This window comes from Phytophthora cinnamomi (assembly GCF_018691715.1).
Source record: "Phytophthora cinnamomi strain GKB4 chromosome Unknown Contig14, whole genome shotgun sequence".
NCBI lineage: Eukaryota > Oomycota > Peronosporomycetes > Peronosporales > Peronosporaceae > Phytophthora > Phytophthora cinnamomi.
In genome coordinates this window covers 597,551-624,726 of record NW_027150947.1, presented here as the reverse complement: position 1 = coordinate 624,726, position 27,176 = coordinate 597,551, and the positions used below count along the sequence as shown (strand labels likewise).

The 27,176-nt window shown below is 55.9% G+C and overlaps 9 protein-coding genes across 10 annotated transcripts; 4 read left to right on the top strand and 5 right to left on the bottom strand.

Annotated features, from left to right (window-relative positions):
- Nucleotides 1-1,268: 1,268 nt before the first annotated feature.
- Nucleotides 1,269-2,267, bottom strand: IUM83_01122 (Elastase inhibitor; the record flags this gene model as incomplete). Its single annotated transcript, XM_067924953.1, has 1 exon — nt 1,269-2,267. One exon carries the CDS (start codon nt 2,265-2,267, stop codon nt 1,269-1,271), a length of 999 nt encoding a protein of 332 aa, XP_067797306.1.
- Nucleotides 2,268-6,084: 3,817 nt separating this feature from the next.
- IUM83_01121 (protease inhibitor Epi7) lies at nt 6,085-6,537 on the top strand (the record flags this gene model as incomplete). Its single annotated transcript, XM_067924952.1, has 1 exon — nt 6,085-6,537. The coding sequence occupies one exon, from the start codon at nt 6,085-6,087 to the stop codon at nt 6,535-6,537; it is 453 nt and encodes a 150-aa protein (XP_067797233.1).
- A 314-nt stretch (nt 6,538-6,851) lies between these two features.
- IUM83_01120 (uncharacterized protein) lies at nt 6,852-8,507 on the bottom strand (the record flags this gene model as incomplete). The annotated part of the gene is made up of 3 exons (XM_067924951.1): nt 6,852-6,938; nt 7,734-7,799; nt 8,367-8,507. The coding sequence occupies 3 exons, from the start codon at nt 8,505-8,507 to the stop codon at nt 6,852-6,854; spliced, it is 294 nt and encodes a 97-aa protein (XP_067797555.1).
- Nucleotides 8,508-10,671: 2,164 nt separating this feature from the next.
- Nucleotides 10,672-13,317, top strand: IUM83_01119 (uncharacterized protein; the record flags this gene model as incomplete). The annotated part of the gene is made up of 3 exons (XM_067924950.1): nt 10,672-13,146; nt 13,216-13,230; nt 13,312-13,317. The coding sequence occupies 3 exons, from the start codon at nt 10,672-10,674 to the stop codon at nt 13,315-13,317; spliced, it is 2,496 nt and encodes an 831-aa protein (XP_067797299.1).
- A 2,060-nt stretch (nt 13,318-15,377) lies between these two features.
- IUM83_01118 (uncharacterized protein) lies at nt 15,378-16,677 on the bottom strand (the record flags this gene model as incomplete). The annotated part of the gene is made up of 6 exons (XM_067924949.1): nt 15,378-15,533; nt 15,607-15,767; nt 15,840-16,084; nt 16,157-16,344; nt 16,408-16,463; nt 16,536-16,677. The coding sequence occupies 6 exons, from the start codon at nt 16,675-16,677 to the stop codon at nt 15,378-15,380; spliced, it is 948 nt and encodes a 315-aa protein (XP_067797083.1).
- Nucleotides 16,678-16,814: 137 nt separating this feature from the next.
- On the top strand, nt 16,815-18,127 carry IUM83_01117 (Ubiquitin family protein; the record flags this gene model as incomplete). The annotated part of the gene is made up of 2 exons (XM_067924948.1): nt 16,815-17,345; nt 17,429-18,127. The coding sequence occupies 2 exons, from the start codon at nt 16,815-16,817 to the stop codon at nt 18,125-18,127; spliced, it is 1,230 nt and encodes a 409-aa protein (XP_067797300.1).
- Nucleotides 18,128-18,707: 580 nt separating this feature from the next.
- IUM83_01116 (PDZ domain) lies at nt 18,708-21,363 on the top strand (the record flags this gene model as incomplete). The annotated part of the gene is made up of 4 exons (XM_067924947.1): nt 18,708-18,989; nt 19,106-19,955; nt 20,032-21,122; nt 21,205-21,363. The coding sequence occupies 4 exons, from the start codon at nt 18,708-18,710 to the stop codon at nt 21,361-21,363; spliced, it is 2,382 nt and encodes a 793-aa protein (XP_067797085.1).
- A 204-nt stretch (nt 21,364-21,567) lies between these two features.
- On the bottom strand, nt 21,568-23,250 carry IUM83_01115 (S-M checkpoint control protein CID1; the record flags this gene model as incomplete). The annotated part of the gene is made up of 1 exon (XM_067924946.1): nt 21,568-23,250. One exon carries the CDS (start codon nt 23,248-23,250, stop codon nt 21,568-21,570), a length of 1,683 nt encoding a protein of 560 aa, XP_067797301.1.
- A 17-nt stretch (nt 23,251-23,267) lies between these two features.
- IUM83_01114 (S-M checkpoint control protein CID1) lies at nt 23,268-25,156 on the bottom strand (the record flags this gene model as incomplete). 2 transcript variants are annotated; one of them, XM_067924944.1, is made up of 4 exons in its annotated part: nt 23,268-23,347; nt 23,415-24,716; nt 24,842-24,948; nt 25,119-25,156. In XM_067924944.1, the coding sequence occupies 4 exons, from the start codon at nt 25,154-25,156 to the stop codon at nt 23,268-23,270; spliced, it is 1,527 nt and encodes a 508-aa protein (XP_067797302.1). The 2 variants fall into 2 exon arrangements, with proteins under 2 accessions (XP_067797302.1, XP_067797303.1); XM_067924945.1 differs by lacking the exon at nt 25,119-25,156 and having other exon boundaries at nt 24,838-25,009.
- Between the last annotated feature and the right edge of the window lie 2,020 nt (nt 25,157-27,176).

Below are 27,176 nucleotides of genomic sequence, written 5' to 3'. Positions count from 1 at the left end.
GCATTGGATATTGCCCTTGGTCAAGAAGAACCATGAACGTGGATGTTTCTATCCGGGTATGGGTGGGCACTGTCCACACATACCCTGGGCACTCCATTTGGTACTGAAGCACATCGACCCGACAAGGGTGAAAAAGTTCATCGCGAAGTTGAAGTGGAAAGAGTTGTACGCAACAAACCAGTATTGCTGCTCATCAAGAGCGAGCGATCAGAAATGGGTTTTGCCGGTGCTGCGCCAACACCCTGGTCGTGTGAATAGGACTTGGCTGTGGGTAATGGACCGTGAGCTTTGTCATTACTGGAGAAGTTTCAGGAGAAAGTCAACTGGAAGCAAGCGTCCAAGTTCGAATGGGCTCCAACTCGTACAGGAAAACATCGATCAACTACGAACTACACGGTATGCTTTTCTCAGCGGCCTTGACTGGAACTCGTTCTCGCGCAGCCAAGACGTTTTTCAGCTTCTCAAACAATATCCTGAACGAGCACAATGGTCAATCCTTTCCCAATACGAGTGGGCGCGTGATTTGATCATAATGAACGCAGGGGGGGGGGGTCAGCGAGCAGCCTTGGGCTATTTCGCTGCTGGAGCAACATCCCACGCGCATTGTATGGAAACGCACGTTCAGAACGAGTTGGTCCGAGTCGTTGTGACGAAACACTTTGACAAAGTGACTGGTACGATATTACAACGACGACGAGTATCCTTAACGACCGTCGATCTCGCTGGTCCCTTGATCACGTGCACCAGGGTCGTGAACGTCAGCTCCACCACCAGTTCCTATTTCACTTGATGCCTAACCAACAGCAACTCCGCTACTCGTACGCTCGCTGCGAGGCGACCGGCTCCGAAAGGAGCTCGCTGAGTTCATCTACCACCCTACTCGAGTGCAAAGGTGGATGAGCGAAACCCTGGTGATGGCGTCGAGGAGATGCAAGTCGTGGTGATTGATGGGAATCTACTAATTTACGTTTTCGTACTGCATACACGTGTACGTATATGAACTACGGTATGGACAGTCAGTATTCCTTGTAGTAAGTAATACTTCAATAGTACGTGATCAGTGAGCACCTACCCAGAAAAGTAGTTTGTCGTTTGCTAAGTTAATGCTCAATGCTCAATGCTCAATTTCGTTTACGGCTGGTGGTCTTACTGCAAAACCTCTGAGAATATTTCATGCTGACTGCATTGTATTGATCCTTAGCTCAATAGTGGGATCTATCATCTCGCCGATTGTTTAGCGAAGCGAGTGAAAACTCGAGTTACTTAGTCTAGGACTGCTGAGTGGTCTTGGTGGAGCAAGCATCGTCCGAGGCCTTCGTGATGTGCTTCTCAGGGTTGTTGCAACTGGCGATGCCAAGGAAGCACGAGTTGCTGTACGTAACGTCGTCAGAGCCGCACACAGGCTGGTACACCTCGGGGCAGACCTGGGCGCAGTTAGAACCGACGCTACCAGAGCTGCTGCTCTGGGAGGCGCCCTCCTTCGCGAGGTACTCCTTCCATGCCTTGTTGGCCTTCTCGTTCTTGCCATAGCCAGGCATACCGGGCAGCACAGCGGGGCCCAGGCCACCAATGTTAGCGGGGTTCCCGATCGGCAGCGTCTTGGGGTCGATAGTGAGGTAGTTGCTAGAGCCGTCGTGAGAAAATTGCTCCATGGCCTTCTTCAGCTTGGGGTTGTCACCAGCGGGAGTCTGCGGGCCAAGACCACCGAGCATTGCAGGATCAATCGTCGTCGGGTTCGACTCGGGGTGAAACGTGGTGGTGGTAGATTCCTCCAGAGCGCGGCCCTGCTGCTGAGGGCCAGGACCCTGAAGGTACGCAGGGTCCTGAGTCTCTAGCGTCTTGGGGTCAACAGTGTAGTAGTTACCAGAGCCGGTCTGCTTGCCGTCCTTGCCGTCCTTGCCGTCCTTGCCCTCCTCCTTGCCCTCCTTGGCGAGGTAGTCCGCCCAGGCCTTGTTGAACTGGGCGTTCTGACCGTATCCGGGCATGCCAGGACGCAAAGCGGGGCCCAGGCCAATAATGTTAGCGGGGTTCCCGGTCGGCAGCGTCTTGGGGTCGATGGTGAGGTAGTTGTCGTGAGATCCGGCCAGATCCTCCATCCCCTTCTTGACCTTGGGGTTGTTGCCGGGGACGGCGGGGCCGAGACCAGTGATCGTGGAGGGGTCCACGTGGGTCAGCGTAGACGGATCCACGGTCTGGGTCTTGGAGGACTCAGCCGAGACGCCAGCGACGGCGATGGCAGCGAACAGAAGACCAGCAGTGAACTTCATTTTTGCGTGTCGATTCACGGATTTCCGGGGTGCAGCTTGCAGTTCTTCGCAAAATGGAGAATGGGCTCCACGCTTGCGGTTGCCTCGCTCCCCATCCGACCTGGGTGTGTCCGCATAGACCTCAATGAACGGCGTTCATTGAACGCGGAGGTACCCTAGGCTATCCATTTGTTTATCCTGAGGATTGTCGCGATCGTGGGGAGGAGGAGTTTATCATAAACTCCGAGAGAGTCTGGCCAGCACAACAAATCGCGGGTAATAACCACAACAACGCATGAACAGCACAATTTCCATACAATTTCCTTGTGTACGAAAATGTCGCATGGGGATGGATGTCATGGTTACCGCGCTCCGCTTGGCTGGGCACCGCTACAAAGATAACATGTCCTGGCGAGTGCAATGCGCGGCTCGCTGGAATGCTTGTCGCTGGGCCCGCCTACGCAAATACCGCGCGGCCCTGCTGCGCGGGCACCCCGCGCAGGTTCGCTGCGGCTACGCTCCTCGCAACCGCTCGCCTTAGAGCGTGTTCGCTACGCAGCTGGAGATGGAGATAGTCGCAGTGAGAACGCGTCTCTAGCTCCAGCTTGTTTGCTACTAGTACACTGCTGGAGATGAACACCAACATTAGCCAATCACAATTTACCGAGTCGTGCGCGCACAGAGTGCTCTTCGTGGACACGTATCCGTCTCCACTTGAGACAAAAACGGCGAATATATCCAGTTCTGTTGTTGTGACACGAGCTATTTTGACCAATCACAACTCAATATATTTTTGCTTTCAGGGCCATCTCCATCTCCAGCTGCGTAGCGAACACGCTCTTAGTCGCCCCTTCCCGGTTTGTGCTGAGCCGCATTTTATTGTGTCATTAGGGATAATACAGTATGATGTTTATGACACTTTCTCATACATGTACTGCCATAATGGAGTCCATTGCATAAACTGTTTATGCACCTAAAGAATAATCGAACTGCCTCTCGTGCGGTTGTCACTCTCCGTTGGATCAGCTGGCAGCCCAGATTGCACCGAAGCAACAAGCGCGTCGAACAGAAAAATATATTCGCAAGAGAGCTACGGATACAGTCAAGTAAAGTCTCAAGGTGTACACGTACTACGTTATGGATGGAATTACAGTCTTTTAAAATTGTATAGCTACGATCGAGTTTGCGGCGCTGCTACTCATCAACATTCCCTAACATTGTTGCCAGTACAGTACTGTACATGTACAGTAGCGTGTTGTTGTGCTGTCGACCGACGACAAATTCTGTACGTAGCAACCAAGTGTAAACACAGCATGCATGAGACACATCGGGAAAATACGTACATGTACAGTACATGTATGTTGAGACGGGGCCAGACGTTCGTTTCTGGATGCCACACGGCCGTGTTCGCAGCGCCATCCTGCGGGGCAAGGGTTCCCAGAGAGAATTTCCTCATCCCAACAGCACCACTCCTCAAGAGGAGTGAGTTGTTGCCACGGAGCAGGCTTGAACATCGGTGATTCCAAGGTGTAGCAGTAGCCAAATCTTACCGAGCAGGTTTGGACTGACGCACGGCGCATGGATACTAACCTTTGTTGCAAGTCACCAAGAGTGCAGCAAAACACAAAGCTCCACATTGTTACTGTGCTGGGGTTCCAGTAATTTACACTTACGCATTACATACAGTACATGTAGTTTGCAAGGGAGTAATGTTTTATTTTTGTAAATATAAAGTAGGTATTTTCAATGCCACCGTAATTTACGGCCTGTATTGTCTGTTTTCATCCAAACCAAAATTAGTTTTGACCATAGAGGAGGCTGTCCTAATACTGTAGTTTCGACTGGAAATGGTGTGCGTACGTTGCACACGCAGCTCTGTTCGAAGATACACACCACGAAGTCGAAGCGTCATCGTGTTGTCGCGGCACCTACCGAGCGCTTCATCTTCCGCTTGGCTCGTTGCTCTTGGCAGCACACTGAAAAAAAAACAGTGACTATTGACAATACACAACAACAACAATATGTAGAGCGCAAGAAAACGGTGTAGCAACGGTATAAACCTGCACTACAAGTTATTCGATGTACAATGCTCATCCAAATTGTACTGCAGTATTTTTAGTTTCCTTCATCGATAGATACTAGTTAAATTGGGAAGCTCTAACGCAAGGTTCCTGAGCAAGTGGGATTTACTAATCTAGAGCTCGTTGGATAATTTTCGGGATTTTTACGCATGAGTAAATTACGCGGACAGCGTCCCAGTTAGCTCCATATGTCTTTTCGGTATTTTTTTAGTAAAAAAATGTTTTGGGTTTCAAGCTTTGGCTGTCTTGACTATTGACTAACTAGGGCTATGCAATCGAAGAATTATGTCGGAGAATTACCACTTCAAATATCCCCAGATCCACCGACGGAGAAACCAGGGCCTTATAAAACATGTACACTGTACGATTCAAACTTATTACGTAACGTAATTTACGTGATACTGTACAGTAGACACCAATGACTGATCCTGACAAATACACCACTTGCTGGGAGTGGGGATTTTATCCCTTCAATTCTGTTTCCACAGCTGGCTGAGGCATTGGAAGGCTTAGTAGGATAGTTGCTAGGTGCAGCCCAACTGATGCCTAGTCCCTCAGCTGGGCTCTAGTGTCAGCGTGGCAGATACCGCCCCCAGCCTCGCTGATGCCAGCCAGGATCGCAGCAAACCTCAACAACGACGTCTGCAGTGGGCGCCGTGGTGCAGCGGGTGCGCAACGCTGAAGGTGCTTGGCGCTACAGCGCGCGCGACAGAGGCATGCTGCTTATCATGTTGGGCAGATCGGGCGGAACCTCGCTGCGAGAATCGCCTGCAGCCGAACAAGTGCAGCAGCGTCTTCTTCTTTCGTTCATGGCCGTCTGCCTATTTTTGTATGGTATGTATGCCCGTCCCTCCCCAACTGGATAGGTAATTTATGGGCACCCGGCCGTAATTTATTTGTTGAAGCGCAAGTTAATATTATACAGTGCAACTTAATTGGAGCTCAGATATAGCATGTTAGGCACAGTAGCTAGGAACCTTGAGAATCTAAAGTGTAATGTAATGTGATTCTCTAGTAATCGGTGTCTGTCGGAGAATAAAATCCCCAAAAGGGGTGAGAATCAATGGCCCGTTGAGGGAGAAACGGCAAAACCGTTTGCATAAATCCCCAGACCCAGACACCTGCGGAGAAACCAGGGCCTAATACAGCACGCTGCGAAATCATATACTGGATTACGCAAAGTATCAGACAATCGCAACACACTGCTACGAAAACATATAATGTATTACGCAAAGTATCAGGCAATCGCAACACGTTACTGTACAAGTACACGACCTCGTGTCTTACTGTACTTTCTTGCTGGAAACAGTTATTTTAACTCGGCATTATTGCCCCCATAAAATGGTAAGCAATTGGTAAGCAAATAGTCGTAACACACGCGAGAAAAAGAGAGGAGACTGAAACTGCAAATTCTTCGGTCGTATGATACATTCGAGATGGCCTTGGCGAAGTTTTCACAGCTAGCGACACCCAGCTCGCACGAGTTGCTGTACGTGACGCCATCGGTTCCGCACACAGGGTCGTAGTCGTCGGGGCAAACCGATTGGGAGAGTGTGTTGATACGACTCGTATCAACACACTCTCCCAATCACGCAGATAATCATGAGCGCATTAGCAGAGCGATGGGGATCGGCTTCTGGATTCCATATGCGACTGCATTCCGACAACTCCGTTCGAGTTCTGGAAGCAATTGCCTTGCCTGCGATTCATTCTCCAAATTCTAAAGAACAGCAAACCACTTCACCTGCACGATCGCCATGAAGTTCGCAGCCGTAGTCGTGCTTGCCGCCCTCGTGGTCGTCGGCTCCTCCACCGCCTCGGAAACCATCACCGTTGACCCCTCCACCCTCGCCAAGATCAACCCTAAAAACCAGCTCCCAGGCCCCGTTACATCCATCTCCACAGCCAACCCCGCTCTATTCATGGGCATTGGTCCAGAAGTGTTCCCCGGGGAGCCAGGCTACAATACCCCTGGTGCTGGTTCCTCCAGCTCTGGCAGCCTCTCGGGGTCTTCCACCGGCAGCACTAACCTCTGCAGCCAAGTTTGCCCCGACGACTACGACCCTGTGTGCGGAACCGATGGCGTCACGTACAGCAACTCGTGCGAGCTGGGTGTCGCTAGCTGTGAAAACTTCGCCAAGGCCATCTCGAAGAAGTCTGACGGACCGTGCCCGAAACATCGTCAAGTGTCTGGAAAAAATGGAATATGAACGCGCTTCACAGAACTGCGTCACGTCTCCTGAATATTCGATAGCGGCATTTTACTTTCGTGTAGGACCCCATGTCTTCACCTAATAAACACCACTTTTCTCGCTCAGTCTCTGCAATGAACTGTTAGTTGGCAATGAGAGGCGAAGCAATTCCTGCTGACAACGATGGAAATGGTGTTTTGTATTGTCTGCTTACAGATCCTATACAGAACAAAAGGCACCGGTCGGCGCCGTCGTAGTTACAAAACGACTCAAGGTCATCATAACGAATGCCCTTTAGCCTTTACCCGCCAAAAACTGGAGGCTGATAGCGCTTAGTGCTTCGAGCTGGCGACGCAGCCGTACACGCCCGTGTCCAGCTTCGAGCAGTAAGCACCCTCGGGACAGTCACCGTTGCTCACCTGAGCCACACACACGTTGTCCGAGTCAATGCAGCCGTCGTGGTCCCAGCCCACAACACCGATCGTCTGCTCGCTGCCGGTGCAGCCAGTCGAGCTCGACGTTCCGTTGGCAGGGGCACCGTCCGCGCAGCCGTACACACCAGTGTCGAGCCACTCGCAGTGAGCTCCCGTGGGGCAGTCACCGTTGACGTTGGCAACGCAGACGTTGCCCGAAGTAACGCAGCCGTCCGAGCTCCAGCCAGAGACGCCGATGCTCTCCTGGCCGCTGGGGCACGTGGTGCTCGACTTGTGGTGCGACTTGTGGTGGTGGTGACGGTGGTGCTTCTTCGAGCTGGCGACGCAACCGTACACACCCGTGTCCAGCTTCGAGCAGTAGGCGCCCTGGGGGCAGTCACCATTGCTCACCTGAGCCACACAGACATTGCTCGAGCTGATGCAGCCATCGTGGTCCCAGCCGACAACGCCAATAGTCTGCTCGCTTCCAGAGCAACCAGCCCAGCTCGAGGCCTCCGGGGCTCCGTCCTTGCATCCGTACACACCGGTGTCGAGCCACGCACAGTGGGCACCAGTGGGGCAGGCACCGTTGACGTTAGCAACACACACATTGCCAGACGCGACACAGCCGTCCGCCGACCATCCCTCGACACCGATGCTCTCCTGTCCGCTAGGGCACGTCGTCGTCGACTTCTTGTGCGACTTGTGCTTGTGGTGGCGCTTGGAGCTGGCGACGCAGCCGTACACGCCCGTGTCCAGCTTCGAGCAGTAAGCACCCTCGGGACAGTCACCGTTGCTCACCTGAGCCACACACACGTTGTCCGAGTCAATGCAGCCGTCGTGGTCCCAGCCCACAACACCGATCGTCTGCTCGCTGCCGGTGCAACCAGTAGAGCTCGACGTTCCGTTGGCAGGAGCGCCGTCCGCGCAGCCGTACACACCAGTGTCGAGCCACTCGCAGTGAGCTCCCGTGGGGCAGGCACCGTTGACGTTGGCAACGCAGACGTTGCCCGAAGCAACGCATCCGTCCGAGCTCCAGCCGACGACGCCGATGCTCTCCTGGCCGCTGGGGCACGTGGTGCTCGACTTGTGGTGCGACTTGTGGTGGTGGCGCTTCTTGGACGTGGCCACGCAGCCGTACACGCCCGTGTCCAGCTTCTGGCACGACGAGCCCGAGGGGCAGTCGCCGTTGCTCACCTGAGCCACACAGACATTGCTGGAGCTGATGCAGCCGTCGTGCGTCCAGCCCACGACGCCGATAGTCTGCTCGCTTCCAGAGCAGCCAGTCCAGCTCGAGGACTCGGGGGCGCCGTCCGCGCAGCCGTACACTCCAGTGTCGAGCCACTCGCAGTGAGCTCCCGTGGGGCAGGCACCGTTGACGTTGGCAACGCAGACGTTGCCCGAAGCAACGCAGCCGTCCGAGCTCCAGCCGACGACGCCGATGCTCTCCTGGCCGCTGGGGCACGACACCTTGGCGTGCACGCGAACACGCAGGTGGGCGGCGCTCTCGGCCCGAGTCTGAGCGACGGCCAGCGCCGTGGCGGCAGCGAAGGCGGCGGTCTTGGCTCCCAGCATCTTGGTGGCAGTGGTGGTGGTGGTCAACTTGCGCGGCAGCAGGCAAATCAAGCAGTGACTCGAGCGGCGGATACTTTGGCGCACAAATGTACCCATGCAAGTGGTACCCGATCCCCTAGCCGCAGGTGCTACCGCGCTGGTGATTGGCTGTTGCGCTCGCCCGTTACTTTGACTTGGGGTTTGTATGCCCGAAACCTGATTTATCCAAGCCCGGAAAATGATTCGCACCCGTCGAGCAGACTGGCCTAGGTTGCAGTGCTGACTACGCACGCTGCTGCTGCTGCTGACTAGCGTCCGAGGCGTGCCGGTGGATGGCGTGCTCGCCATCTTGACTCAGGCTGAGGTGGAGTGCGCTCATGGCGTTGAATGACCGGCGGATTAATCGCATCTTGGCAACCCCGCGCAAATCGCTGATGGCTGTCGCGGTGGTCTATGCACGTGGGAAGCTCGCCGGCAAAGGCACTCGTCTGCTGAAGCTTCCAGGCTGGAAGGCTTCCAGTGAAGTCAGTTGGCAGGGATTGCATTGCAGGCCACCATGCGCAAGAGCTTGAAGCCTAGGCTAGACTGCCTAGCTGATACACCAACGAGTGCCGAACAGATCGCCGCGCATAGCACGTGAGATAAACCTTTTGTGTACATGTACAATAATTTGCTATTTAGTGCATTTTCAACAGCTGACCTGAAGAACTCGAACCGTGTACGTTCGACTTCTCTGACGCCGCAGAAGTGCAATCTGAAGGAAGATCCTTGTCGTTTTAGATGAGCCCGGTTTTGGTTGTACACTTTTCCAGGCCAAGTCCACAAAGAACAACATCAATTGCATCGAACCTCGAATTAAAAATGCACTAAAACATGTACCGTAAACCTTTTTAATCATATACCCTGAAAATATGCAAAGATGTATAGTCCAGGATTCAGCAGTCACCGCCGGTCTGCTGCGTGTAAACGAAGTGAACGTCGCGGTAACGCGACGTGCGTAGCAACACTGCCACATGAGAAAGAGGTTCTTTGCTGACACAAAGCAGGCGGACTCCGCCGCGGAGTAGCATTAGCCTGGTTGAAGGGCCCCTCGAGTTCAGCTGGGTGCTTCAGGTCACCCTACCTAAAAGCATAGTACAAGATCATTCTTTTCCTGAGGATTATGCATTTGGCATTTGATTTGAAGCTCGATGCATTTGGTTTTGTTCTTGTGAACTTGGCCTTGCTCTTTGTGAACTTGGTCTGAAAAAGGTGTACATGTACCCTGGTTCAAAATCTCCGTAAGCATGGATATTATTCAAGAAAAAAAATATTCGGATGTTTGCCGCGCTAAAAGAAAAACGCACACAAACCGCTATGCACCAACTACAAACAGTGCACCAACTACCACCCCGCGGGTGCCAGCAAGTTCAGAAGCACTTGGTAGGGTAGGTGGTATAGCATGTGGCCAACAGAAAAAAAATGTATTCCTCTTCAGAGAGCCTAAAAGGTTAACAGTAGACATGCAGATGCTGCTGTGAACAATAATAATTTGCAGTTGGCGTGTGAGAAGCCACCGGATACGAATCCTGCTCGGTTACGAACTTAAAGTGTAGTCCATGTTCGTCAATGAGGTGCTGAACGCAGAGAACAGCACCGATTCTGATCTATCTGTGGCCAACCGTGCACTCAGCGACGTCACGCTTTCGTACTTGGACTGCTCAGATGCCACCACCCTGCCATTTCCGAATGAATTGACCCTGGGAAGCTACAACGTGACTGTGGAAGACTTGCACGTGTACAACTCGCACCCATCGTTGAGTTCGACCAGCAAGATATTCGTGACGGCTCTGCCACACTTCAACTACACGCTGATGTACAAGTTGGAACCCGACAGACTTTGGAAATTGCCATCGATCCTGCCACCAGATCCGCAGTCGGTGCTGACACTACAGCAATAGTGGTCGTGGATGAGACTGCGTCGAGCGACGCCCAACACTTCCAAGATATCGAATGCTAGAGGGATTACTCGAACGGAAGGCCTGCGTTCGAGGGATAAACACATTATGTATACCTAAAAAATATTTGAGATCAAATGCCACAAAAAGCATCTGTGTGTTCGTCATAAAAGCACAAAAACATACAAAATCCATCTGATATATCACTGTGCTGTATCCAGTGTGTCAATGCCAGCTTGGCTATCACCATGGAGGCCCCGAAGCGCTCGCGCACGGCGGCGCGGCTGAGCGTGACGGCGTCCGACGACGGCCCCAGCGTGGCGGTGGCCCAGCAATGGCTGCGGGACGTGATCCTGCCGCGGCGTGTGCGCGACGCGGCAGCAGGCGGCGCCTTCCGCCTCGTGGACATGGGCGAGGACTCGGCCGAGAGCGAGCTGTTCCCGGTCTGGGGCACGTCGCTGGACGACCTCTCGGCGTTCGGCATCGGCCTGGGGCTGTACTTCCGCATGCTGCTGCAGCTGAGCCTGCTGCTCTTCGCGCTGGCGGCGGTGTCCACGCCCAGCATCGTCTACTTCTTGTCCGCGGCCTATTCCGGCGCGTTGGGGACGCGCAACCTGGACTTCCGCATCCTGGGGACGGCCGCCTGCACGCGTGAAGTGGACGCAATCGACACTAGTGCCGCCCTGTATGAGGTGCGCAACGTGACGGTCAACGACTGTCCGCTGGTCATGCGCCAGCTGCACGTGGACATGGTGGGGCTGGCCATCCTGGCCGTCTACTGCCTCGCCGTGGCCGTCGCGCAGACGAGGGACAAGGCCCACCTGGACGCATTGGAGCAGACTCCGTCCGACTACTCGGTGGTGATTAAAGACCCGAACGCCAACGCGTGGGAGCCCGACGAGTGGGAGCGCTTCTTCGCGCAGTTCGGGCGCGTCAAGTTCGTCACCGTGTGCGTGGACAACAGCAGACTGCTGTCGGCCTTGGCCAGGAAGAGGTACATGGAGGAGATGCTCAAGATGGAGTCGGCCGACCTGGACGTAGTTAGGCAGGCACTGGAGAACGCAGCCGACCCCAGTAAGGCCGCGCCGGAGCAGTCGCTGCTCCGTCGCCTACAGCAGAAGGCTGGGCTCGGAGGGTACGACTTGACGTACTGGAACGCAGAACTCGATGCTTTGCGCCGTCGCATTGCTGCTATGTTGAGCCAGGACAGCTACCGCGTCTGGACTGTGTTTGTCATGTTTGAGACGGAGGAGGCACAGCGACGCTGTCTGCGTGAAACGCGCATGGGCTTGTTCTCGACGCAATTCGACTGGACCAGCAGAGGTTTGCCAAACAGGCTTCGTTTCCGTGGAACAAATATCTTGCATGTGGAGCAGGCGGTAGAGCCTTCGTCCGTGCAATGGAATAGTGCTGGGGTGCTGTGGAGATGGAGGATGTTGCAACAAGCACTTACGATCAGTATCGTGGGTGGCATGATGTCCGCTATCTACTTCCTTACCTTGTGGCTAAAGGACACCTATATTAGCAATGACCTGCCCGACAGCAAACGCCGCGGAAGGTTGTTCATCTTGGCGTACACGTTGGCCATGACCGATATTTTCGGTTGCCATCTACTGAGCTACGTCGACAAGCTGGAGCAACACCAGACAAGAGAGCGAGAGCAGCTTTCTACACTCAATAAGCTGCTGCTCTTTCGCGGGTTCAACGGCGCCGTCGTGCTCTACCTGCTCATGGACTTCACAGATATTTTGTCGCAAGAAAACCTGCTGCAAATCCAAGCACTGCTCATTGCGAACCTCATCACGGCACCAGTGATCCAGCTTATCAGTCCGTTCGAAAAGTTTTATAGATGGTATTACGGACCAAAGGCCAAGACTCAGCGAAAGCTCAACTCGTACTATTCGGGTGCTTATTGGAAGTTGGCCGAGCGGTACACCCAGATCACCAAGTCCGTAGGGATCGCACTGTTCTTCAAGTCACTACTCCCCACTGGGCTCCTTATCACGGGACTGTCACTTCTTGTGAACTACTGGGTCGACAAGTACTGTTTGCTACGCAAGTGGAAAACGCCACCACGATACGACGGCTTGCTAGCACGTGCTTCTCGCTATCACTTACTCATCGTAGCGCTGGTGTCGCTTATCATGATGGGACACTGGTACAATGGCTGGCCATTCGACCGCTACACGCAACGTGCCGTCGCGGTTGCCCGAGAGAAAACGGAGTCGAGGTACGACTCTCTTGCCAAAACCCTTCACATTGTTCTCCCGTTCCTGCGCGACGGCTACCCTACAGAGGCACAACGGAACCTCATGGATGTCCTGTACTGGATCATCCTTGTCGTCACGTGCATGGTAGTGGTGTTCGTACTTCTCAAGTCGCTCTACCGGAGCTACATGCGTTACATCGTCGGTAATCTTCCGAGCGGCTTCTTTGGAGGTCGAGCCAAGCAAAGCGACATCCCAGCCTCTCAAGTCTCCACGCTCAACGGCTACGTCCCGTCCTTTGAGTCGCGGTACTCTGATTTCCCTTACCTCTCCGTTCCCCTCGACAGTTTTGAGCCACGCTACGTTAGCTGGAGCGGTAATCACGAGGCATACTGCTTGGTAAATGACGTCCTCGAAGACCCCCAACTTGCTGAGAGTTTAGGGGACAAACCTCTCCAACAACTCTTTGGTGCCTGCAAACAGTACGACATGCCTGGGGCCAAGCTGCGTATGCCCGTGACTTCATTGGACTCAATAAGTTTGGTGTGAGCTGAAATACATCACGATACACCTCCAAATGAACAGATAAACGAAGTCCAGGTACGTCCACATCCCACCACTTAGGGGTCAGCGCAGGTGAATTAACGAATGTACTTATGATATTAATCTGAAATACTTCAGGTATAATCAGTCAAACCCTGAGAATTCCAAGAGCCAAGGTCTTATGATCGATCCCTCTAACACTCAACTTCTTGGAAGTTTTGAGTGTCGCTCGACGCAGTCTCATCCACAACCACTTTTACTGTAGTGTCAGCACCGACTGCGGATCTGGTGGCAGGATCGATGGCAATTTCCAAAGTCTGGGCCATGGACGCACCGTCAATCGGAACAACCGTCGCAGCTCCACTTGAGAGACGATCTGCTGCCTGAGCAAAAGTATCGTGCTCTCGGAACTCGCCAATGCGCTCTGTGCAGCGCACCAGCCAGCCGAAAAGCTGCTGTGCGATGTCGGGTTCCAACTTGTACATCAGCGTGTAGTTGAAGTGTGACAGAGCCGTCACGAATATCTTGCTGGTCGAACTCAACGACGGGTGCGAGTTGTACACGTGCAAGTCTTCCACAGTCACGTTGTTGCTTCCAAGAGCCAATTCATTCGGAAATGGCAGGGTGGTGGCATCTGAGCAGTCCAAATACGAAAGCGTGACGTCGCTGAGCGCACAGTTGGCCACAGATACGCCGGAATCGGTGCTGTTCTCTGCGTTCAGCACCTCGTTGACGAACATGGACTGCATTTTAAGTTCGTGGCCGAGCAGTGCGCACTCCCACTCGTGATCGGCTTTACGTGCGACGTCCCAGAACGACATTTCGTGAGGGTCGACACCTTCGCTGCTCGTGAACACAAGGTGCGCGGGGGTCGAGTACAAGCCTACTGGCGTCTCGCTTTCGTTGGAATTGCTGCTCGACAGAATCGAGTCAAAGAGACCGCGCTTGACCGTGTTCAGTGTCACTTGCTTGCGCATGTTACCGAGGACATCCATCCGAAGCTGCAGCGGCTCAGTGCATTGGTGAAGACTGCCCCCATGCTTCGCCAGGCCGAAGGCCATGGTGGTCGCAGCAATGATCGCACCTTGAAGTGTTACCTGCTCTTCCTTGCACCGTGCCATAGCACTTCTCATGCTCGCCTCAGACCCTTGTGCGAACAAGGAGAAGCTCTGGTTGGGCGGATTTGGTGGCGATCCAGCGAAGTCGAGCTGTGTTTCCGCTTGAATGGGGAGCACTGGAACGAACGAGTCCGTGTCGAAATTCATCAGTGGTTGCATCACATACTTGGACACCGCTTCATGCACAACGTTCATCCACGCATTCACATAGTGCGTGCTTTCGTACAACGACTCGCGCAGAGGAAGCTCCGGTGACTCCACCGGCACAGAAGAACTGAGCTTGACAACGGTCTCAAGAATCTCACGGAGGATGACGGCGCCGGAGGTTGGGTCGGACATGTAGTGGTCCGCGAACAGGATGAGGCGCGCGAACGTCTTTGTGGAGTTATCGACGCGGACGTACAAGTAGAAGGGGAAGTCCTTTTCACGGTCGAGAGGCTTCTCGCACTCCGCTTGAACAAACTCCATCCAGCGCAACTGGGGCACCGCCATTGGAGATGAAGCAGACGCGTTATCATTCCCAGCATCAATGCGAGCTTGTTCGGCGCGCTCCTCTTCGTCCGGAGAGCACTCGTACACAGTCAATAGGCTCTTGAGCTCGGACACATCCACGAGTGGGGGGCAGATCATGACTTTCTGCGGCACACTCCCCGGTAATATAGCTGCACGCATTTTCGGGTGGCGATTGAACGCATGGAAAACTGCTTGAGGCAAATGCTTCAGAAGTCCTGGAATGTCGCCGCGCAAAGTCGCAACATGAGCCAGCTTGGCGCTGGCGGCAGGGTCCATGGCGAAGAACCGTTCATAGCCGTAAAGCGGGAACGTGGGGTGCGTCATGGTGCACCCGAAGGAGGCTGGTCGATACCACAAGTCAAGAAAAATGGGAAATGAGCTCGAGCATTAGAGAAGCTCGAGCGTTCCAGCTGCAAATGGATGGAGGAACAAGCTATTGGTGGCGATGGGATCTGTGCATGTTCTGATCAAGCACAGATTCTCAAGCCTGTATTTTTAGTGGGAACTCCAGGTGGATAGATGTCCTCAGTACCTGAGCTACACGCTGCACCTGCTGGAACTAGCCCAACGGCCCTACGCTGGAGGAATCTCCTGTTGTGAAAGCTTACTGGGGAGCTTTTTGCGCCGCTCTAAACCTGAAGCCGTTTGGGCAGGAGGTGGGACTGTACTCATCAGCTGAGGTTTCGTCCGTCGTGACAAGTGCCGCTGTTCAGCTTCGAGGCGACGTCGCTGGTACTGGGAAGCAGAGGACAATGGTCAATACCGAGTGGAAGCTATTGGTTGTCAACATGGGCTGCCCTACCTTGAGAGCCTTAACTTCCTCTTCGGTTAGGATAATCTGGAACTCAAAGCTATTGGCGTTGCTTGTATTTACCGATGCCTTGTTATACGAAGAGCGTGAGTAGTGGCCAGGCTCTGAGCAAGGATGGAGTTCCATCCCAGCCTCATCGACTTCGTCTAGGTCTGCACAAGGTAGAATGACAGTAAGATTTTAGTGCAAAATACAGTAGAGAGAGAAAAAGCGACATCGCGCACATTCTTCCGCGAGCTTCGGTTTCCTGCCAGCGTCCGCCTTCGATGCGGCGATGTGCGGCTGCGCAACGGTGCTGCCACGAAGGAAGCGACGTTTCTCCCATTTGTACAATGGTTTGGCTGCCGTCTTTCGGATGCTGCTGGCACTTTGGTGTTTTCGTGCGTTCACGCCCACTTTGGCTGCAGCCCTGGCCAACGCAGAGCCCATGAACGGCGTGACGCGGATAGGCACGGGCCTGGTGCGCGGTCTAGATACCCAAGTACATCCGAGCATTACCACTCCAGCTCAAAAGACTCGTCGACCAAAAGCGAGAGCGTACTTTTCCACGCCGATGCTGACCAACTCCGCAGTCAATCGGCTCGACGGCGAGCGCAGATACTGCGCTGCCCCTCGAAGTCTTGCTACCTGCTTGCCGACGATCTCTTGCAGGGGTCCTGGCCGCAAGCTCCGACAGAACTCGTCCACCTCCTCCGCCCGACGAGCCACATCTTCGCTTGCGTTCATGCCCTGCAGCACCTCCCATCAGCCTCTTCAACAACCCATAGCAACCTTTAACAGCTGCAAGCCAACCTCGCCCAAAATTGTGTCCACCGGTGTCGCCGCCAACGTCTGCACCAGAACGTCCACTTCAACCAACCACAGCTGATTAACCACCTCACTTCAACCACATGGTCCACTTCAACCACCCAAGCTCGGACCTTCTCGAACCAGCGCGGGGATCCGCTCCACCGCCAGCTCCGTCGGCGGCGGCCTCACCACCAATAACTCCTCCACCAACGCATCCCCATTACGACTAAACCTCGCCGTCGTCGTCCTCCTCGCCTTCATCCCGTCCTGCATCTGCGTGCGTCGCTTCAAGATGACTTTGTGTACAGTTGGTGTGCCCCTTACGTACACTTGGTGTCCTCCATTTTTAATACATAATAAAATAAAAAATATTTTCTCGCATTCCATTTCTTACCGTCATTTATTCCCTCATGGCGGACGAGCTGACGGTCAAGGTGGTGAGCGGCGCGAGCGAGAGCCTCCGCCTGCGCGTGGACCTGGCGGCGGCCTCCGTGCTGTCGCTCAAGCAGCTGATCGAGCGGCAGGACGCGCGCCGCTTCCCCGTGGCGGCGCAGCGCCTGATCTTCCAGGGCCAGATCCTGCAGGACGACAAGCTGCTGGCCGACTACCACGTGGCCGCAGGCTGCGCGCTGCACCTGACGCTCACGCCAGGCGCCGTCAACGCAGCTAACGCAGCGGCCAACGCTGCAGCTGACAGTCCAGCGCCACCCGCGCAGCTGCGCGCGTTCCTGCAGCAGATGCGGAGCCGCGAGCCGCCCGAACAGTTCGCGACGGCGACGCGCACGCTGCACAAGATCTGCGCCAACATTGTGGACCACCCGACGGAGGACAAGTACCGTCGTCTACGTGTGGACAACGCGGCGCTCAAGGCCAAGCTCTTCGACCGGGCCAGAGGACAGGACAGCGTCCAGCTGCTCGGGTTCCAGGACGGGGTGCAGGCGGTGCGTGCTCTAGAGGAGAGAGGAGAGAGGAGAGAGGAGGTTAATAGAGGGGTGGGTGTTGCTGTTGTTGTGGGCAATTGCAGGGCTATTTGGTGCTCGTGCCGACGCCCGAGAGGTGGGAGAACCTGGTGGCGTGCAAGGCCGTCGTGGATTCCGTGGTGGCGACGCTGGGAGGCGCGGTGCCTGCGTCGGCGCCGTTCGGAGGCGTGGGAGGTCTTGGAGGACTGGGGGGAGACTTTGCGTCGCAGGCGCAAGCGCTGCTGCAGAACCCGGCGATGCTGCAGTCCATGGCGAGCAACCCCATGGTGCAGCAAATGGCCGGGCAGAACCCCATGCTCGCGCAGGCCCTGCAGAACCCGGCGCTGCTGGCGCAGTCCATGCAGGCGCTGCAGCAGAACCCCGCCATGATGCAGCAGATGAACCAGATGATGAGCGACCCGAACGCCATGGCGCGCATGCAGCAGATGATGGCAGGCGGCGGCTTCGGCGACCTCGGCGGCTTTGGAGGCGCCCCGTTCGGCGCCGCAGCCCCGTCGGCCGCCAACCCGTTCGCATCCAGCACCAGCTCGAGCGCAGCCAACCCGTTCGCGAGCACAGCGGCACCCGCCCCGACTCCAACTCCGGCGCCAACTCCCGCTCCCGTCCAGCCCCCTGCTGCTCCTGCCGTTGCTGCGTCTTCAACTCCTGCGTCCACCGCTGCCTCTTCGACCGACAACGCCGACGACACGTACGAGGAGGACGAGATCGCCAAGGCCATCGCGCGGTCGCTGCAGGACCAGTAAGTAGACAGTGCCGTGCAGACAGACAAGTCAGTTCTCTCTCTCTCTTCCAGTTGAGTTGAGTCAATCGTGACAACGAAAGACGCTGCTGGACGGTAGCAATACAAGTACTTACCGTAAACCTGCCCTGCTATTATAGTTGAAGTTGCAGTGCTGTTGCAGTGGTGCTGTGGCCGTCACGACACGCTGATGATGTTTCATCTCAGAAAAGTCGGTGTCCCTTCTATCCATGGGCTCAGCATCCTCAAGTTCCCTTATGGATGGTGGGAACGGATCTGGCCGGTCATTGGTCAATCTTCTTTTCCACCAATCAGCAGTCCCCACCGGCATAGTCGGCATCGTTGGTGGCGGATCAGGCATTTCCCATTGCGTCGCAGCGCGTGACCCGCTGTCTGAGTGCGTGGCGCGCAGCTCCCTCCCGGCGTCCACAGGTCCTTCCAGCGCTGCGCCTCTTGCCCGTGCCTTCCCGACGTCCCTCGCCACGCTCCCCCGTGGTTTTCCCGTCGCAAGGCGCGCCCTGGGAGCCCCAAACCTTCGTCCAAAAGCACCCAAATCAGCCATAGCGACTGCACTCGAACGCGCAATGGGCGAGCAGCAGCAGCAGCAGGCGCCCGCGGACACTGCCAGCGGCAAGAGCAGCGCTTCTTCTGTGTCCCCCTCCAGCGGCGGCAGCGGCGGCGCGCAGGCGTTCGCGCCGCTGCCCTTCGACGAGAGCCTTGTGGCCGCTCTGGGCGGCGCGTCTGCGGCCTCCAGCGGCGACGCGCAGCCCGGCGCGGCCTCCGCCATGACGGGGAGCAAGTCGGCCGCTGATTTCTTCCTGGACCAGATCGCCGCCGTCGTCTCGGACGAGAAGAAGCTCTCGGACGTGCGTAACTTTCGGCATTATGATACATTTTCCGGTCATTTTCCGGTCATTTTTTAGGAGAAAAAGCTCTAAAAACTCTGTTGTTGTTGTTGTTATTGTGGTGTGATGTGATGCAGAATATTATGGACTTGATCCCGCCCGTGGAGGCGCCGGTGAGCCAGGCCGTGACTCAGGGACTCAGTGCAGGCTTGACGTCTACAGCCATGTCCATCGGCATGCCGCTGCAACCCCCGCCCGGACTCATGATGCGCGCGCTGTCGCCGCCCACCTCGCTGCTACCGGATTTTGGAGACGTGGCGCCGCTGTCGCTGCTGGGCGACGCGACGGTGTCCGCGGCGGCCACGAGCTCTGGGGCCATTGCAATGCCCGCGTCCGTGGCGGCCTCGGCGACCACGACGGTCACGACAGCGGTGAAACGAGAGCTCCCCGTGGTGAAGCCTGCAGTTACGGGTACGACAGCGGCGATGAGGAGAAAAGCGGAGCTGGCCACGGCGGCGAGTGTGGCGCACAAGAAGCAGAAAACGGAGAACATTAAGCCGGAACCCGTGGTGAAGGCCGCGGCGCCGACGCAGGTTTCGGTGCACCAGCAGATTCAGCAGCAACAGGCCCGGCATCATCTTCATAGTGCTAGCAACCCGTTGGGTGCATCCGCGGCAGCGGCGGCCGCTGCTGCGGCTGCAGCGCGCGAGAAAGTGATGAAGGAGCCTCAGTCCGGCGATTTGTACGAGTGTGTTATCACGAAGCGGAATGGAGGACTTGGTCTTACGTTAGCCTGCGTGGACGACCACGTTCAGATTACAGGACTCGCGCCGGATACGCCGGCGGCTAATAGCGGTATCTGCGTTGGTGACACTCTCGTGGCTGTGTCTGGGTTGCCCGTGCGAGGACTACAGTTTTCGACGGTTATTGGTCGTCTCAAATCTACGTCGCGAAACTCGGTTGTACTCAAGCTGCGTCGCAATCCTTGTACGTTGAGTTTGATTGCCATGTATGGAGATTACTCTCTGACCAGATTCGTATCGGCGGTTTTGCGTTTGTACAGTTCGACAGAATGCTGGTAATTCTGCTTCATACCGGGGAATAAAGCGCCCGGGTCGTGGTGTCATAAAGGGATCGGATAGCAGCAACAGCGCTAACGTGTTGTCAAGCAAGACCATGGCTCTGGAAACACGATTAGGCGGCGGTCTCGGTAATGGTCTGAATGGATCTGCAGGAACATTGGGTGGTGCGACGAACAGCTTGCACAACGGCAACACAAGCGCTGGGTTAGATGATTTGCATCGCTCACATCACCAGGGCGTCACTGGTTTTGCGAACCATGCGTCAGGTCTTCATGCACAGCACTTGCAGATGCAGCTGAAATCGGAGCCCATGAACTCGACTTACTTCCCCACAGATGCTTCGGTTCTGACAATGGGTGCCTCGGTGCCCGGGTCTAGCACCACTGGCGCTGTTCCACCCAGCGTTCTCGCTCCAACTTCCACAGTACCAAGCGATGCTCAGGCAGGCACGCGAGTTACTATTGACGAGAAGGACAGGTACTATGCTGAATGTCGCGCCCTTCGGCATGAACTGGGCAGGGCTATGGTAGCACAGCGGACTCAGAAGCGGGATACGGAGGCTTATACGGCAAAGTTACAGACAGTCGTGGACAAGTTTCAGGAGGATGTTCGGTCTCTACTTCCGCCTAAGTCTACTGCAGCATCCGAGTCAGCAACCTCAGAGACAGCAGCGGGTGCAGCATCATCTATCGCCACGAGTACCGATGAGCTTGCATCACTGCGGCAGAAGCTTTTGGAGGCGAATCAGGCGCTTGCAAAGCAGCAAACAGAGATGTTAGCATTACAGGAGCGGGAAGCACGGCATGCGCTGCCGGAAGCCCAGCGTGTAAAATGGCAGCTTGTGTCGCACATGCGGAAGAGTGTGCTTCAGGTTGACTGCAAGACAGCATCGAAGTTGGCTGCCACTCCAGCTGTGAAGAAGGTCTGCGCTTCATCCGGATCGTCTTTGTCGTTTGAGGAGCGGCTGGATGGCGTCCGTCCGAGCTCGTTTGCGCTGCTGGTCGGCCAGAGCAGTGTAAAACCGGATTCGCCGACGGTCGAGGTTGACCTCGACACAAAGGCATCGACAGAGGTGAGATGATATTTGAATTTCGGCGTGGTTTGGTCGATGGAGGTATATATACTGACATGATGTGGTGTTGAATACGCAACAGTTGCTGGGCTGGAATATGCGCGAAGTGGTTGTCCAGGCAGGGGGAACTTATACCGTGAGCGTGGCTGACGCAGTTCACGTGAAGTATATGCGAACCGAGGAATCGCTCGTCGTCTCGTGGACGCTTAGTGTGAAAGACAACAGCAGTAACAAAAAGTGATGTCATCTTGCAGGGTGAAAGCACCCTGAGCTTGCGCAAATGCACATAGTATTGCAGAGGGCGCGCTATCCAAAGCAAGGCAATCAGAACTAGACGAAAGCCCATACCAAAGTTAGGAAATCAAGTAGCAACAACTTTTTTGCGCGAGCGCAAAGCATGATTCTTTTTCTATTTGCATGGTGGATGATCGGATGGTCAGGTATGTCAAAAGCCCTCGTGCGACTGAGGCATGGGCATCGGTACAGGCGACAACGGATGAGGCGGTGGCGCCTGCAGGAACGGCACTTCCAGAACGTGCTCGTTGACGATTGCCATAATTCGCTCCACAGCATCGTCATCGACCGACACGTCTTGCCCAGATTGCTCGCTTGCCTCCCCTTCAGTATTGCTCTGATGTTGGATGGCGCCATCCATTAGCAGCACATACGCGCGCACGAATTGCTGACGAATGTACTTATCACGCGAGCCCTTGAGTACGTGTGCGACGTCGTAGCCCACCTCAAACGGATCTTCAATGCTCAGGCGCGTCGTAAAGCGCCACTGCGAAGTGTGCCGCTTCTCGTCCTTGGTAACAGTGCCAGCGTCTTGGCGGCGAACACTTACGACATCACGCGTCGCATCGAACTGCAAGCCGTAGTACCGCAGGAAGCCGAGGAGCAGTTCACCCACTGATTGAGTGTTGCGCGCACCATATTCGTTCAAAGCGGCCAGCTTCTCATTGGGTTCACGGAACGCAAACGGATCAAAGAAGTACGTCTCGATGCCGCTGTGGCCATCGGTAGCATTCGGGTCCAATTCGTCACTGGGGCCACGGCACAACACGCTGGGTAATTTCTCTTTAGGTTCATCCGGCCAATTCGGGGGCAGGGCCTGCAGCACAGGCAACACAGGAGGATTTTGGCGTTGAAGAAAGTGGATGAGCAAGAGCAGGTAGCCGTACGACGATAGTGTGCCCTCAGCGGCACAGTTCATCCGGCGCTGTTTCACAAAGCGTTTGATCACATAGGCCAGCATGCGGACGCGCGGGTCTGCACTTGCGTAAGCACGCAGCAGAGAAGTATTACGCTGTGCCAACCGGTTCTCCACGCACAAGTCACACTCGATGCCGGATGCACGTGACACGAACATAATGATCGGGATCCGCGCCGTGAGGCGTGTCGTATCCACAGAAGCAAACAGGTCCGGACGCGATTCAAGTCTAGCAACAACTTCCAGTAGTATGCGCTGTTTCTCCTCGACTGTTGGTGTGGTGACTTCCGGCAACACAAGACACATATCCATGTCGCTATTCTCATTGCCAAACTCGTTAGCCGACGACCCAAACACGTCCAACTCGCATGTGAACGATAACTTCGAGATGACCTCAGCGTGGAGCTGGTCGTATATCGACTGGCGCGAGGCACGGAATGAGGTGCGGTCTGGCATCAACACAGACGCCTCTCTTTCCACCCATCGCGTCAAGGCATGCGTCACAAATGGTGACGAGTGCAGCATTTTACTCTCGCCATCGTTATCTGAACCCGATGGAGCGATCTCAATCGGCGCAAATCCAAAGTGTTCGAGCCAGAACGCGCAGCGGTCTCCATCATTCGCGAAGTACAGCCCACTCACCTGACAAAAGCGCTCACGCTGAATTCGAGAAATATCGGCAAGCTGGTCGTCCGCCACAAGCTCCCTGACGTACTTGTTGGCCTCTACAGCGTTCAGCACGTTGCGCAAGGTACCGTGGAAAGTCTCCATGGGGTGCGGGATCGTCTCGGTGGCAGCAAACGACCGCGCGATGTCCTCAGCGCGACGTTCCAACAGACGAAGGCATGCCTCCAGCAGATCGCCCAGCAATGCATGTCCGTGCAAAAACACAGTCTCCACTTGGTCTACGAGCCGCATCAGTGCCAGGAGCGCGCTCAACACCAGGCCAGCGTCGCCATCTGCCACACCTTGCTGGAACTTGTCGTGCGTCGCGCGTAACGTGTCAATGAAGTGACTGTACTCCAGACAAACCTTCAGCCGATTACTGCGCGCAATCGTGACGTTCGAGTACGAGACCTTACCGTGGTGGTGATTGTCGTGATGATCGTCGTTCGAGTGACCTTGTCGCTTGCCATTGGGCTGGTGACTGTGACCACTCTTGTCTTCGAACACGCGGAACTCAAACTCACCAGGCGAACGCGGCGCACGGAACGTGATGCGCGTGTTCAAGTATCGGTAGTTCCGGTGCAGCTTGTTCTCGAAAAGTACCTGCTTCACGAAGATCGGCTTGTCATTCGTCGGCTGCCCGAGACGGAAGAGACCGACGAGCAAGACCCGTCCAACAATGCACTCCTCCGCCAAGAGCGAGACCTGCACCTTGATGTTGTCGTTGGGCTTCGTCACCTCGGGCGACACATGGATCGAGTTGCCCTGTCCACCAGACAACGAGCTGGGCGCCGAGTTATCGCGGTGCAACTGCGGCGACTTGGCCGGCGATCTCCTTGTACGCGACGGGGTCGAGCTCCTCGAGTGCGGTCCCCGGGAAGGCGACATGGTCGGCGCCAGCCCTCCATGCCCGCCATTATTACTCGGACTGGAGGCTGGGAATCCCGGGAACCCGCCCATCTGTGCCTGCATATTATTGCCTGGGAGATTCCCAGGGTAGAGCTCTCGTCCGCCGAACGGGGCGTTGTTCGCTCCGCTGCCATTGTTCAGCAGCCCGAGCAGGTCGCTCCCTGACTGCGCCAGCGGCTGGCGCTGGTGCGGCGGCGGCTGGAACAGTAGCCGCTCGCTGGACGGCGGCTTCGGGTGCTGGTACAGCGCCGCCATCTGCGCGTTCATCTGCTCGCGCAGCGAGGCCGACGACGGCGACGCCGACGAGAGGCTGGCGGCCGGGTCTCCCCACGCGGCGCTGCTCAGCACGCCGCGTTCACTGCCTCCGAGCATATTGCCGCCTAGATCCAGGCTCAGCATGGCGTCCGACAGGTCGAAGCCCCTCCTGTGCGAGACGGACGGCCCCAGCTCGTCCCTGTGCTGGTCTGGGAGCTCCACGCCGCCCAGCGAGCTGAGCGCCGAGCCGGCGAGCATGAACTCCTGCTGCTGGTGGAGCTGCTGCTGCTGTTGTAGGTGGTAGAGAGGGGAGGAGGGCGGAGGAGGAGGTGCTAGAGGCAGCGGAGGCTGCTGTAGGCCCAGGCCAAGGCCTAGAGAGGGCGGAGGGGGTGCAGGAGAGAGTCCTAGGCCTAGTCCGCCCAGCTCCAGGCCGCCGCTGAAGGCGTCGTGGCCGAAGGCGCCGAGACTCTGGAAGGAAGCTGTGTCCGAGTCCAAGTGCCCGTCGTCGCGCGTGGGAGAGCGTGGCGGCGGCGGCCACGCGGCCATGGGGGACACTATAAATAGGACAGAGATGGTGGATGGGGGGCGTTAGTGTAACAGAGTCAAAACGCGACGAATTGAGAGCGGAGTTGCAGGGAGAGGAAGCGTGAGGAGGTAGGTGGGAGAATAACGCACGTACGAAGGGGAAGAGCTGGCGTGGAGGGAGGAGGAGGACGGAGAACGAGCGCCGCCGCGGGGACGAACTGCGCAGCCCCTCGAGCGTCTGGATATGACCCAGCAGCTCCGCTAAAAGGGAGGATTGGGTGGGGTACACTAAATAAGGTGGTCCACATTTGTAGAGTTTCATGTTTGTATGGGATACTAAATGGTAGAGTGATTCGAACACCGAAAAAAGGCAACGTTGAAGCGGTTACAGGTGCACTGTACCACCAAAACTACCTGGAGCTGGAGCTTACATGCACGCGGCAGCCAGCAGCCCCGTGAGTAGAGTCATGGCTGCGAGGTGTTGCTTGTTGAATGAGGCTGCAGTATCGCTGGTCTGCTCGCTGGTCTTGACGCCGGACGAAGACGACGTTGTAGTGGAGGCACTGGGGGCGCTTGTCGCTGTCGAAGTGCTTGGCGTGCTGGTTGAGGAGGTGCTGGACGACGAAGAGCAGGCGCTGCTGGAGATGCAGCCCGGCGCGCGGGACGGCGCGCTCGCCTCGGTGCACGAGAGCGATCCCGTGGCCGTGTACTTGGACGAGGCGTTCGGCAGCGAGATCTTGCTGGCCTCCTCGCCGTCGTAGCTGCTGGCGGTGACCTCGTCGGCGGAGATGCAGATCGTGCCCGAGTTCTCGGCGTCGAGGTCCAGGTCGTTCACCTTGATCGACGACGTGATCACTGCGATGCTTGACGTGTCGTGCGCCTGGAACTGCCCATCCTCGCGGATGGTGATGCTGTCGGTGGTAAGCTGCAGCGTTGCGCTGTCCGAGAGCTCAAGCTTCAGGTCTTTTACACTCATGGCAGAGTTGGAGATGTACACGACACTCGAGTCGCTTGCCTTGATCTGTACCTCCTTGTTTGTGTCGCTGGAGGCCAGAACGCCGTCCTCGATGACCACGGCAGCTGTTGACTCAATCTCGACGTCGTCCACGATGCCGCTCGTCGCCAGGAAGATCTCCGTCAGCAGGTAACCCGAGGAAGTTGAACTGGAGCTGCTATCGTACTTCACCTCGAGCTCTTCGTCGTCGTCGTTCGAGTTCACTTTCACCGTCTCGACCACGGCCTGAGAGTCGCCCGAGACGTTCACGTAGCCAAGCACGCCGGACGGCAGACCGCTGACGTAGCTGACGAAAACACGACCGGGAAGCTGCAGCTTGATGGAGTCAATCTTGTCGTCGCCGTCGTCTGAGCTGTCATCGTTCGAGTCGCCATCATCATCGTCATCGTTGGCGGTGTTGTTGTCGTGCGTGTTCGTGGCGGTGAGAGTCCATTCCTTGACAAAGCTGACGTGCTCGATACTCGAATCGACGCTCTCTGTAGATGAGGACGACACCGAGAAGTCCGAGTCGGCTCCGGTGTATGACAGGAACGCGACCGCCGCGGCCAAAAGAAGTAGGCGAGGTGAACTGGAGATCATTAGTCTGGGTGAAGGAGGAGATGGGATGCTTGAGCACAAGTTGGTGTTTTGAATAATGGGACTTTGTAGCCCGAGAATTGAAGACGTGCGCCCCTGTCGAGCAAGAACGACTGTCCTTGGCCCCGTTCAGACATTGCCTGCGCTGCTATCGCATCTTGCAGTTCACCCACGTTTGGCTTCATTGATCGGGTCCATGCAGTAAAATCCGCCAGCGAGCAAAAAACCTGGACAGACTGCCCGTTCTCACTTGATTATTTCGCTAGCAAATTCCTGGCGTGCGCACTAACGCGCACCGAGGACTGTTTGCCAAGCAGACCGCTGATCATGGACGGAGGAATCAAATTCATGGATGATTCGCTTTACCCAGTCGTAAATCGATGTCACACGAGACTGAGACCGCTTACTCCTGCGCACTTTGGGTTCACTTCACAGATACCGCACAGTACTCGCCGCCGCCCGGCTCGCTCGACCATTGACGAACATAATCGGCTCTGTAGCCTGTCTTCTTCACCTCCCTTGGGCCTGGTGAAGAACGTGTTCCGAGCAATTTCAAGCCTTCAATTCACTAACGGTATATGGTACACTGTATCCATTTGACCTAGGAACACAAGGTCCTCGAACGCCAGCACATGTGCCAGCCAGAGAATTTTTGTGCTAGGAATGGATAGTGAAACTGCTGCAATTGTGCTATTGATATTGACTAGCGAGGAAGGCTGATCACGACTCCGGTACCGCCGCAGCTTGTCCGTCCGACGAAGCCACACAATCGCCCATGACGGGAAGAGGAGGTGCTTTCTTTGGGGGGGAGCGGAATTGGTGACCGTGGTGGTGGCGGTGCACGCTTGGACCAGCCACAGCACATATGCCAGTCGTGACCAAACATCTCAACTAATCC